This window comes from Corvus kubaryi, unplaced genomic scaffold (assembly GCF_017639235.1).
Source record: "Corvus kubaryi isolate FWS band 111438036 unplaced genomic scaffold, C.kubaryi_AGA036_p1.0 37284, whole genome shotgun sequence".
Lineage (NCBI taxonomy): Eukaryota > Metazoa > Chordata > Aves > Passeriformes > Corvidae > Corvus > Corvus kubaryi.
Window position 1 is genome coordinate 4760240 of NW_024581088.1, and position 12227 is coordinate 4772466.

General features: G+C 44.5%; 1 protein-coding gene across 7 annotated transcripts in view; it reads left to right on the plus strand.

Annotated features, from left to right (window-relative positions):
- CUX1 (cut like homeobox 1) overlaps positions 1 to 12227 on the plus strand; it is a 269017-nt gene that overhangs the window by 166921 nt on the left and 89869 nt on the right. For all 7 annotated transcript variants that reach the window (XM_042025982.1, XM_042025983.1, XM_042025985.1 and 4 more), the window contains exon 9: positions 3119 to 3167. In XM_042025982.1, the coding sequence (XP_041881916.1) occupies positions 3119 to 3167 (49 nt within the window). The remainder of the gene's footprint in view (positions 1 to 3118; positions 3168 to 12227) is intronic.

The following is a 12227-nucleotide window of genomic DNA, read 5'->3' on the forward strand; positions in this document are numbered from 1 at the left end:
GCTGAGCAAACAGTGAATGCAGCTATTAGAGACTTGCTCAAATAAGTGATTTTAGGCTGCTGAGTGCCAGCTACTGATGTGGTAGTTGAGCTTTTAAAATGAAAAGCCTGAATTCCTTTTGAAGATTCTCCTGAATGCTGTTGACACTTGTGCTAGGAAAGAATACAGAGTAATTTAATTCATTACTTTACTTAAAGATAACGTTTATGGTTGCAGCATTACCCTCCATTGGTGTGCAGACTGCTAGGCTGGAGGTGTTTTGCTTGAATTTTTTTGGAGATCTTACATCCTTCTATTAGGTGTGCTGAAAAGCTTGGGAGAAGAAAACGTAGGAGGGAGAGGGGAGTTCAGGATCTGTCAGCTGGTGTGTCTGGATACAAGGACAAAGGGACAATTTTGCCCTTGGCTACAGTTTGACACTTTACTGGATTCAGTCAGAATTATCTGCGCACGCTGAAGGGCGCAAATGTCATTTTTATGGCATTCTATATCCTCAGTTGCTTCTTTTTGTAATTGGCTGTGTATCCCAGTGCTGTAATAGAGCTCTTAAATCCTGACCCCGGCCGAAATGGGACACAAATACCAGTATTAATATTTCTCTCCATTTTAAATGCAGGCTTGAGCCTTTCTACCTTGTTTTTCCAGCACCATCTTGTGTTTTCCTGGCAGCCACCCACCCTTCCTCTGGCTCAGGGTGCTCCTCTGCTTTACTGCTCTTGGTCCTCTCTCCCCTTTGTCCATTGGCCTCAGATAGCCCTCTGTTCCTTCCCTTGCTCCTCTGTCTTCTCCAGTTTCCCTACCTTTGCCTCCCCTTACCTTGCCCCTTTAAAGGTGGCTGAAAGTCCCTGGATGGGTCCAGACCCCCTCAAACTTCTGCCCCTTCCCACTCATCTTTTCTCCATCAGAGTCATCTTCCTTTCTGCCAGAAAACAAAGAGTTTCCCTGGCTGAGCTGAAACCTCACCTTCTGCTCCCAAAGCCGGGCACTCATCCTCTCCCAATCCCAGGGTTTCTGCTTCCGAGTCTCTCGTTCTTCTTAGGTGCTGCAGTGTTCCAGACCTTTGGCTGATACCTGGCACCCCCTGTTTGGGAGGAAAGGCGGGGATTTTATTGTTCTTCTCACCCCCCAGAGAAGGAGAGGAAGCTGGATTGGTTTCAGCTGCAGCCGATGTGCTGGGATGGGACATTCCCAGCTCTGATTTGGGAGGCATGTGACATAATCCAGACATCATTTACTGGCTCCATATAACCTGAGGCATTCACACGTAAATTGAGCCTGAATGCATAAGCTTATATAAAGAGGATCCTTAAACTATCCTAGCTAAAAATATTTGTGAAATGCTGGGAAGCATCTTTTCAGTGTGTTGGGATGCTCTCTTCCCTCTTACCTGTGTTACAGATAAGCAGTGGGGTCACTTGCATGGGCTTTGGGACGTGTTTTGTTTTTCACGTGAAATTCTGTCATTTCCGTAAGTGGGTTAATAAGTTTTTTGGGCCTGGAGTCTAAAACACAAGATGTTTCACAACTGCAGAGGCCAAAGAGATGGAAAGTGTTATTGCAGGCTGATTTTAGTGTGTCCAGGTCAGTCTCGTGGCTACTCCCTTGAATCCTTTTTTGCCCAGGCAGTGGTTGTTCAGTTCAGTAAGTAATGACCATTATTTATTAATTCCAAACATGGTGGGCAGGATTTCTTCCCAGTGTAAGAGCACATTGCTTCTCCTGCACAAGAAAACACATGTTAATCTGTTTACCATTATTGTCCAAAAGATTCTTTCAAAAGGCAGTTCATGTTGCCCCAACAATATTAAAGGCTGTAATTTAAAATAATTTTCCATTAATTTATATACATGCACATTTACTGATTATGATCTTTTGCTGCATTTCCCTAAGTGTACACCCAAAAGCCTAAAACACTGCTGAGGAATAAGTCAATATTCACTGTAATGATCCAGTGTGGAGTGTGCCAGAACCCTGATGTACTTCAATTAACCATCTTTCCTAACGAACACCTGCACAGGAAAATGGATCTTCTGTGGGAATCAGCAGAAAAAACAAACCCTGACTTTTCTGCATGGGCAGAGGAAGGGAATTCCAGTATTTCACAGCTTTTGCTGATAATGATCTGCTACAGATTAAAAACAAAAACCAGACATTATGGTGTTGGCAGATTGCAAAAGGACTTGCTGGTAAAGCTGCTGTTCAGAGGAGATGAGGATAGTGTTTATTGCTTCCATATGGTCCAGGCATACAAGACAGGCAAAATGTCTGGGGAGAATAATATGTCTTATTATATTGATACAGAACATACTTTTTAGGGCTGTCAGCCCTTTGCCTGGTACCTTTCCCAGGTGAGAGCCTGAGTGGGAAATACTTGCCCATGATTGAGCGTGAAGATAAGAAAAAATTGCTTAAGGATTTGGCTCCATTTGTGTGAGTGAAGTATTAGAAATTCTGATTTTTAAGGGGTCACGTCTGCGAGCTGCTCCCTTACACAACAATCTGAAGGATCTCTTGTTTCATTGACTATTTGTATAGTTTTCAACCCTTTAACTTTCCAATTCAGCTTTGCAAAATGCATGAAGAGTCTAAATTTAGAGTTTGATCAATTTGTGTCAAAAAAACCCTTTTTTTCACATAATGTAAAATTATATTTCTTGGTCTCTTTGATCTCTTGATTCTTTTTTTTAGCCAAATTCTGGGCACACTGAAACAGAAGAATAGCTGGTTGCTTTTGTGTATATGGGGAGTTGACTGAAGATCTGCAGTCTTTGAATTCTCCATAATTATCACTTGGGAAGCACCTTTATGTGTTGGAAAAATTACACTGCCTGGAATTTTGGGGAGTAAGACCTTCAAAGATCCAGTGAATATGCTCAGATATCAATTTGCCTGTTGCATTGCAAAAAGAGAACAGGCAAAAGAATTGGAGACTTGCAGACTGGTCCAGAATACCCCAGAGGATCTCACCAGCCAGGAGATGAGCTGCTCAGTCCTACTGTGTCCTTTTACAAATAAATATTGGCAGTTGGTGCTGTTTGTGTGCCTGCTGCTCTGCCTGAGCACGTGCAGCAGCCGTTCTCTGTGTGATAACAAAACTTCTGCTCTCTTGTTTTCCCAGGGCTGATGAAATCGAGATGATCATGACAGACCTTGAAAGAGCGAATCAGGTAGGATTTCAAATGAGTCTGCCAAAAAATTCTAAGTGTGACTTGGAGTATTCTTTTTTAATTCTCGTTTGGATTTCATGACAGTTCTTTTGTATGCAGTTCGCAGTCATAACTGCGTGGAGTAAGAAAATATGCAAATTTTGAGCAAAATACAGCTCTTTAGGGATGCTCTGTAAGGATTGTGTGCACAGTAGGGCAGTGTTTGCCATATATTTACCTTCTAATAATTTAAACTTACGTTTCCCACTATGGTTATTCTTGGCTTTATGTTTCTAAACCCGTCATGTTGGCCCCTACTCAGATATGCAGGTGAATGGTTTGCCCAAATTAAAGGGCCTCTGCCCTATGGCTGTGGCAGGGCTGCAGCTTTTGTGGACTTCTCCAGACTTTTCTTTCCCCTTCCTTTTCTGCTGTGTTTTATTGGCATATTAATTTTTAGCAAGAGTTGGATCAGACTGTTCTTTCTGTGCAGGACAACAAATTGTCATTTGTTCCTGCAGATGTTAATTTGGGCTGTGAAATGTCTCTCTGGCCATCCCTCACAGTGCACACTCCTGACATGAGTGGCACAAATACTGAGTTCTAACAAACCTAACACCCGTGCAGAGAATCCTTCTGAAGGAGTGAGGTGATGGAGGAGATGTGTATGGCCAGGCAGGATTCCCATGACAATGGAAATTCCACAAGCCAGTGGGTGGTGGTTTCTCAGAGGGAAACCTCAGCCAGGCATTTGCTTATCAGTGAGCTTCATTAATCCCTCTACCACGTATGATCAGAGATTGCAGTCTTAAATCTCCCAGGCTATGGATTTATAATCCAGTTGAAGTTCACCTAAGAGCAGCTCCCTTCCAGTAGGAATAGTGGCAGCTCCTTCCCCTCCCTGGGTCCTGCTGTCAGCAGTGGCTGTGTGAGCCAGACCAGGTCACTGATCCTGTTGAAAATGTACTCCCTGCTCCAGCTGCTGTTTTGTTTTGTCTTTTCCCTGTTGCCAGGTCATCTTTCAGCCCCCACGCTCCCCTGCTGCAGCTGTCAAGTCTAGCAAGTGCCATTGGCCTTTACATTAGTTCTTGGAAAATTGGAAAAATACAAATCACAGAATCATTTCCGTTGGAAAAGCCCTCCAAGATCATCCAGTCCAACCATTACCCAGCACTGACAAGGCCACCACTAACCCGTGTCCCCAAGTGCCACATCCACAGGGCTTTGAAATCCCTGAAGGGATGGGGACTCCACTGCCCTGGGCAGCTGTGCCAGGGCTGGACAACCCTTTCAATGAAGAGATTTTCCCTGATATCCAACCTAAACCTCCCTTGGAGCAACCTAAGGCCATTTCTTCTTGTCCTATCACTTGTTACCTGAAAGCAGAGCCTGACCCCCACCTAAAGCCTCCTTCCAGGGAGTTGTAGGGAGAGAGAAGGTCCCACCTGAGCCTCCTTTTCCCCAGGCTGAGCCCTCCCAGCTCCCTCAGCTTCTCCTGGTGCCCCAGACCCTCCCTAGCTCTGTTTCCTTCTCTGGACGCACTCCAGGATCTCAATGTCTTAATGAAGCCAAAATCATATTTGTAAGTTGTTGTTGTTGAGTTAATTATTTAGTCAGTAAAAGCAAACTGGTGTTTGTACAGTGGCTTTTTAGTTCTGTCAAAGAACTTTTGTAGACAGCATTAAATATTGATGGAAGTGCTAGTAATTATTTGAAAATATGTAGACTTTTTAGAAATGGTGTAGGTGTTAAAAATGTTGTGGTAGAATTATTTTGTGATTTTTGCAAAGGCAGTACATTTTGCAATGATTTACCCAGGAGTTGGTTTTTTTCCTTCAGTCTAAAGGGGGCCTGTAGTTAAAGAAAAGGTATTTCTGAATTCTTCATTGCCTCCTAAAATGGTTTATACCTATTTATCCAGAAATGCTGTTTTTCTATCTTAACTGGTACAAGGCTGCAATGTGGGTTGGGTTTGTTTTTTACTTTATTGTGGTGCTTTTCTTGTAATTAGGTAAAATTTATAACTGCTTATGTGTGTAACCCTTAGTTTGGTTGTATTTCTGCAAAGTCTGACTGTACATAGAATCAGCGTGCCGTTCATCTGAGCTATTGGAAAGCCAGAAGAGGGGGTTCTGGCTCCCCTTCTCCATCTCCCTCTGCTCTTCGTCCCACTCTGGCTGCTGCAGTCCCATCCCCTCCCAAACAGCAGCTCTGGCAGCTGGGGGATCCTTCACTGAGCCCACTGAGCTCAGTAAGTGCAGAAAGGCCTGGATTTGGGATGAAGGGGCCTCACTTGTTCTCTGGGGATTTAGCAACTTGAGGCAGCTCAGCAAACCGTGAGAGAAGCCACAGCATGGAAATCACAGAATCATGGAATGGTTTGGGTTGGAAAGAACCCTAAAAATCATCCAGTTCCAAACTGCCTGCCATGGGCAGGAACACCTTCCACTGTGCCAGGCTGCTCCAAGCCCCATCCAGCCTGGCCTTGGGTGCTTCCAGGGATCCAGGGGCAGCCACAGCTTCTCTGGGCACCCTGTGCCAGAGCCTCCCCACCCTCACAGGGAAGGATTTTTTCCCAATATCCCATCCAGCCCTGCCCTCTGGCAGTGGGAAGCCATTCCCCCTTGTCCTGTCACTCCAGGCCCTTGTCCGAAGTCCCTCTCCACATCTCCTGGAGCCCCTTTAGGCCCTGCAAGGGGCTCTGAGGTCTCCCTGGAACCGTCTCCTCTCCAGATAAACACCCCCAGCTCTCCCAGCCTGGCTCAGAGCAGAGGGGCTCCAGCCCTGGAGCAGTTCCGTGGCCTCCTCTGGACTCTCTCCAACAGTTCCGTGTCTTTCTTGTGTTGGGCCCCGTGGGGGACACAAAGAGGACTCTGTGGCCTTGGAGGAGCTGGAGAAGGCAAGGGAAGGTTCACCTGGAGAGGAGCAGGAGCTGCTGCAGTGTTTCAGCTCATTTGCTGAAACATCCCCGTAGAGTCCTTGCCTTGTGTGATGCTTTACCTTTATAAAACGTTTTGATAAATTATATCTAATCTTTGTAGCAGCAATTCCTGTATTTTACCTCTTTCTAGTTGAAAAAAAAAATATATATATTGGAAGGAATTAAATCTATTGCACAGGCCAGAAAGTGAGTTTGCATCAGGCTGAAGTGTGACAATTGCAGAAACAAGTACTTAACCTAATTGTGTATTTAATAGTTAAATTAACATTTCCTTTTACCATTTCAGTAAGTGCTCATTCCCTGTTATTAAGGCTACCTTTAAAGAGTAGCGCTCAGCACGACTCCTGCTTTGCTCATGGACTGCCTTGCTGATGTGGATGTGATGTTTTGCTGCTCTGGAATTAGCACTGACCCAAATGACTGGGATTCAGAGCACAAATTTACATGTTTCCAATGAAGATGGGGGGAAATTGGTGTAAATTTTTATATATCTGACATTTCTTGAAAATGCCTTTCCCAGTTAGTGCCCTTTTTAAATCCAGAGCTGGCACTTCAGAACTTCCCTTGCTGTTGTGAGGTGGGGAGTGCCTTTCCCTCTCCAGTTCTGCAGGAACAGGGGCTCCCTGACTGTGGTCCAGGTGTCCATAAAAATGATAAAACCCACAGGGACAAAGCTGATGTTGTGACTCCCACCCCTGTGTCCTGTTGGGTGAAGCAGGGACCAGTCTTCTTATCTTCAGCTCCATCACCTCTCTTCTCCCAATGTTTTTCCTCACTTGCATCCTCAAGTTTTTTCATGCAGGAACTTTCTGGGCTGCTTTGCGTGATACCACCCCCAGAACAAATTACTGGCTCATCAAAATAATTGCCTTTAAATACCAGTGAGCTTTGCAATTTTCTGCTCAGAGAGAAGGAGGGGTAGTGACCGCAAAGCTCCCTCCCTCTCCATTGTGTCATTAACTCAAGGTGTAAACTGAATTTTCCCACAAAACGTAATACTGAGAGAAATTAATCCCTCGCTGGGACAGAGGTGGGTGCTGGAAATGAGGGGTGATGACAGCCCCTTCTTTCTCAGCTGCTCATCCAGGTGCTCAGTGCCATTAATCCACAATCTTGAGTGAGGTTTTATGTCAGGGCTGGTCCATTCTGACTGGCAAAGCTCAGAATACCCTGAGTTACACTCACTGTGAGGGTGACATGGGTGCAGCCCTTCCCTTTGAAGGTCATGAGAGGTTTTTTTTACATAAAAAAGGGCAAGACTAGTGCATTAAAATGTCTGGTGCAGCTGCACCAGCCTCGAAAGGAGTCGTTAGCTCCTGCCATGGAGCTTTAGGAGGGGTGTAAGGTCTGAAGCCAAAATCCCCACTGCTTTCATGGTAAAAGATGCAACTGCATCATCTCCCAGACAGCAGGAGGGTGCAGAACCCCTGTCCAGCCCTCTCCTCATCCCCAAGGTTGTGGGACTCAAGTAGTTCAGGCCTGTGCAGGACTGAGGGCACAATAGAGCCAAATACAATAGGAATGGCTCATTTTCACTTTATTAACCCAGCGGCTTGATGACAAAACTTGATAACATAACCCACGAGTTCCCCCTGCATTTCCATGAAGATTTAATAATGCTGTAGTTTGGGGAAGGGACTCATTTTATTAAGATTTCATTTTGCACAATAAATCACTGCATATTTTCTGATATGCTACGAAGTATAAGAATAAATAATTAAAACTGAACTACCCGTACTTGTCAAAATAAATGATTTATCATAGTTTGGGATACAGCATCTTTGAATTTTTTATTGTTTGATTCCCGGAATATTCTAATTTCCAATCAGGGAAGTTAATGAAGCTCCAGTGTACTTTCCTGCATTCACAGCAGTTACAGTTGTGTTACTGTATATTTTAGACAAATATTTATGGTTAGCACTTTCCTGTACCTTTTCAAGTTTACACCTTTCCAGTAAGCATTTATGGCAGCAAAGTCACAGAATCTTTTGGGACGACAAATTTATTCCAATGAATTATTGTTCTGTTTCTGTACTTCATCCAGCAACCTGGAATCATCCAGTTGTGCCTGAGAAAAACGGAGGTTTTTGTTGGACAGAATAATTCCTAGGTTGTGAAAACAGAAATATTTTGGAGTTCTAAATTTTTTAAATGACAGCAAGGCTTATTTTAAGGTTTTAATACTGAGTCAAAATTTCTGGCTTCATGTCATTGATGTAGTCAGATCTCTTTTCTGGCTTTATACACTGATCACATAGTTTAAAAAAAAAGAACTCTAATGGGCTTTGTAATTTGAGCTTTCTGTAAAGAAAAAAGTGCTTTTTCACTTTTAAAACAAAAAGAGAAGAACTTTGGTTAGGGTTGTTTGATCCTGGGTTATTGTATTTTAATCTGGAAGAGGAAATAGATTGGAAAAGCAGACTCAAGTATAGGTATCCTTACATTTTGAGAGTGGTAACAGAAAGAGGACATGAGATTTTTGTGTGTGTGTGTGGACTGTATTTTGTAAGCTATAAATGAAGAATTAATTTATTTTTTCTTCTGTTAGCCCTTAGAAAAGCCAAATGTTTCCATTGGTTTTCTTTCTGTCTTCACAGTGCTGATAGGGCTCCCAGATTTCTACTTGGGAAAAGAAAGTCAAATGTAGAAACTTCTGCTACCAATAAATCAGGAAAACTGTACTTCGTAAAATACAGAAGCTTTTATTAAAGAATCTAGACTGGATCAATACCATTTATTCCACAGAAATGTAGTGTTGGGTTTTAAAGTCTGTAGAGGAAGGGTTTGTGAATTTAAGCACTTTTTGGAGCCAAACTGCCACTAAAATACATAAAACAGTGTCTGCTATAAAAGTAGAAAGCAAACCTCACCAGGGTGTTTTACCAGAAGTGCTGCTCTCAAGATTATTTTTTATTTCCTTGGGTATGGCACCTTCCTGTCTCCAACAAATCACATTGGAAAATGGTTGGAAAAGATATTCCTGGTAAGTGAGATTGCCATAAAATATGTATGGTTTTGAGCAGCAGATGGAATAAATTCCCCTTTTCACTCAGCAGCACAAGTGCAACACAATACAGGTGGTGCTGGTGCTCGGGGGGTTTGCTGTGACCCACCACACCCCTGACGAGGCATCCTTGGGTTTGCACTTCCATGAGGAAGGGAATTCATCCTGCCATGACTCCTGCATCGCACCAAGGCTGGCACAGACGCTGCCAGAGGATTTGCTTTTATTTCTGGCTCCCTTGGCAGTGAGCTGGATGCTTTCATTGTGTGCCATCACCCAGGGGAATTGCCCCATCCCTGGAGGTGCTCCAGGCCAGGCTGGATGGAGCTTGGAGCAACCTGGGATAGGGAAAGGTGTCCCTGCCCATGGCAGGGGGTGGAATGAGATGAGATTTAAGGTTCTTTCCAACCCAAACCATTCCATGGATCCAAGTAAGTTACACTGCTTCATGGCAGATGAAGTCATTCACTTAATCCTGGGATTTCACTGTCTGTAAAGTGGGAATAATAACATTTACTTTACAAAGGGCATTGAGATCCTTGCACGGAGAAGTTCTGTATAAAGGCAAAATATGGATAACATTATTTTCATGCAAACACGGGTTTCCTGCAAATGCCTGGCTATCAGTTGGGAATACATTTATCTGGCAGCCTTTCAGCACACAGAGGAAAGTGCAATAGCCTGAAGACAAGAATGAAGACAACCCAGCCTCTTCTGGTTGGTGGAGTTTTTTCTTTTTTTCCATGTAATTCTCCATTGTTGGGAAAAACGGGTGCCAGAGCCCTGAAAAATCTTTCATGTCCCTGATGTTCTGCTAACCTTGCTGCTGTTCTGTGGAAGTAAGGGCCATCTAAAGGTTTTATAGCAAATTTTTATAGCTGAAAAGTTGGGAAATTAAAGCACATTGAACCAGTGTGTTTTAATTGATGTTGTACTCTGAAAAACGCAGCTTTTGCAGCAGCTTGCAAGTCCGAATGTCAGCTCCAAGCGTGGTGATTGCTGCCATAACCAGGCTCATTAACTGCAGCAGAATTACTTGTGATAATACCCACTCCTCGCCCATAGGAAGATTTTCCCACATACAGCACTGAATTTAGCATGGAATAAGGAAATACAGTTTGGCTGGTGGAACTTTAAGGGAAAGGTTATACATTTTTTTTCACATAAGTATCTCATTTTACTGTTCACACCACTGGTCTTTGATCAAATTAACATTTTACTGTAAGTAGAAGAGCACTCGGTTCATGCTATTCATTATCTTGTCAGGAAACAAGGAGAATAATTTAAACTGGGTATATTGTGTAAGGCTTTTTTTTTCTATCTTTAATTGGAAAGCACACGGCAGCGTTACGATCGTGACCTCCCAGCTCCACTGTGAGCTGTACAATATTTACCCGCTGTATGAAGGAAAATGGAAGTGTTTTGAAATATTTTGTTACCAGGGAGGTAGTTCTGTACTAGAAAGCAGCAGAGTAGGAATTAGGAGGAATTGTATGACTGAACTATCCTGACAAATAGGATTTTGGGCAAGGCTGGATTTGCATGAGCTCCATCAAGGCCATTAGTGTGACTGTCACTGGTCATTGAGGGGTTTTTTTTAGGCTGTGCATAGGATTTGGGAGTAAGAAACCGAGTTTTAGCACTGACTCAGGAAAAGCAGCTATGCTATGGCATATCCAGTGCCTGAAGGGGCTCCCAGAGAGCTGGAGAGGGACTTTGGACAAGGACTTGGAGTTCCAGGACTGGGAGGAATGGCTTCCCAGTGCCAGAGGGCAGGGTTAGATGGGATGTTGGGAAGGAATCCTTCCCTGTGAGGGTGGGGAGGCCCTGGCACAGAGAAGCTGTGGCTGCCCCTGGATCCCTGGAAGTGTCCAAGGCCAGGTTGGACGGGGCTTGGAGCAACCTGGGACAGTGGAAGGTGTCCCTGCCCATGGCAGGGGTGGCACTGGATGATCTTTAAGGTCCCTTCAACACAAGCCATTCTGTGATTCTATAAATCTCTGTGTATTTCTCAGCTGAAGTGGGACAGTTTCACACAAACAGAAGGTTTTGTGAACTTTTCCAGTGGCTCCCAGTTGTGCCAGATTCCTTGGGTTTAGCCATTTTCCATACTGGGTGCCTGTCTCTGGCTGCGCTCTTTTTTCTTACTTCAGGAAAAATTGTTCAACCATTTTTAAGAACAAGATTAGAAAAAAAAAAAAATCCATTCTCCCCCAGATGTTACGAGTTTTTCTTGCTGTTTTGGTGAGGAGCCTGCTGTGCCCGGATTTAATAGCAGGGGTTTGACGAGGGAGGGTTCGCTTTTTTCTCAGGGTTGTATCTTCTGTTGCTTCAAGTAGAAAAAATTTTTAAAAAATAATAATAATTAAAAAACAGCCTCAAGTTTGGCCAGCCTATAAGAGTCTGGAGAAAAGAGTTCACAGAAACTCAGCAGAATCTGGTTTGAATTTGTTCAGGCTTTGCTGTCGGTGCCTGTCCCAGGCACGCTGCAGTCTGTACTGCTCCAGCTGGGTGAACATTAACCAGGCAGGTTTTGCTTTTTCTGGGTGTGATGTAAGGTTTTGTGGGGGCACAGGGCGGGGAGACGCTCCCCAGGCTGCCCCTGCCATGACTGGAGACATCAGCATGGGAGCAGGAAGGGGAGAGGGATTGGTAGTGGGGAGGGAATGGGGAGAGACACCGGGACACAGACACTTGGAGGAGCTTTTGTGAGGACATTTGGAGAAGAAACAGCGAGGAAAAGAGGAAGGAGGAAATCGTTGGGGTAAGGCTCATTCTGGAAGTTTGTGAATGTTCATTAGGTCGTGCGAGGTACGAGCTGGGTTTTGCCTGCCTGGAGCTAAAGGCAGTGTGGAGCACAGAGGAGACAGAAATGGTGCTTCCAGCAGCCAAAATGAATTAGGAAGGGGACAGAGCGACAAGCAGAGAGGGGTGGGAGTGGAAGAGGCAAACCCAGAGGGTCTGGCAGGGGAGCAGCACCGCAGCCTCTGCGCGGGGTCTCGGCGCAGGAATGGGCAGGGGCAGGTCCTGCCACGCTGGGAGCCTCCAGTCAGTGCTGCCGTGCAGGGAGATGTGCCAGGGGCTCCAGGAACCCAAACAGCACCAAACAGGGCTTGTGCCAGTGCTTTCATTAACA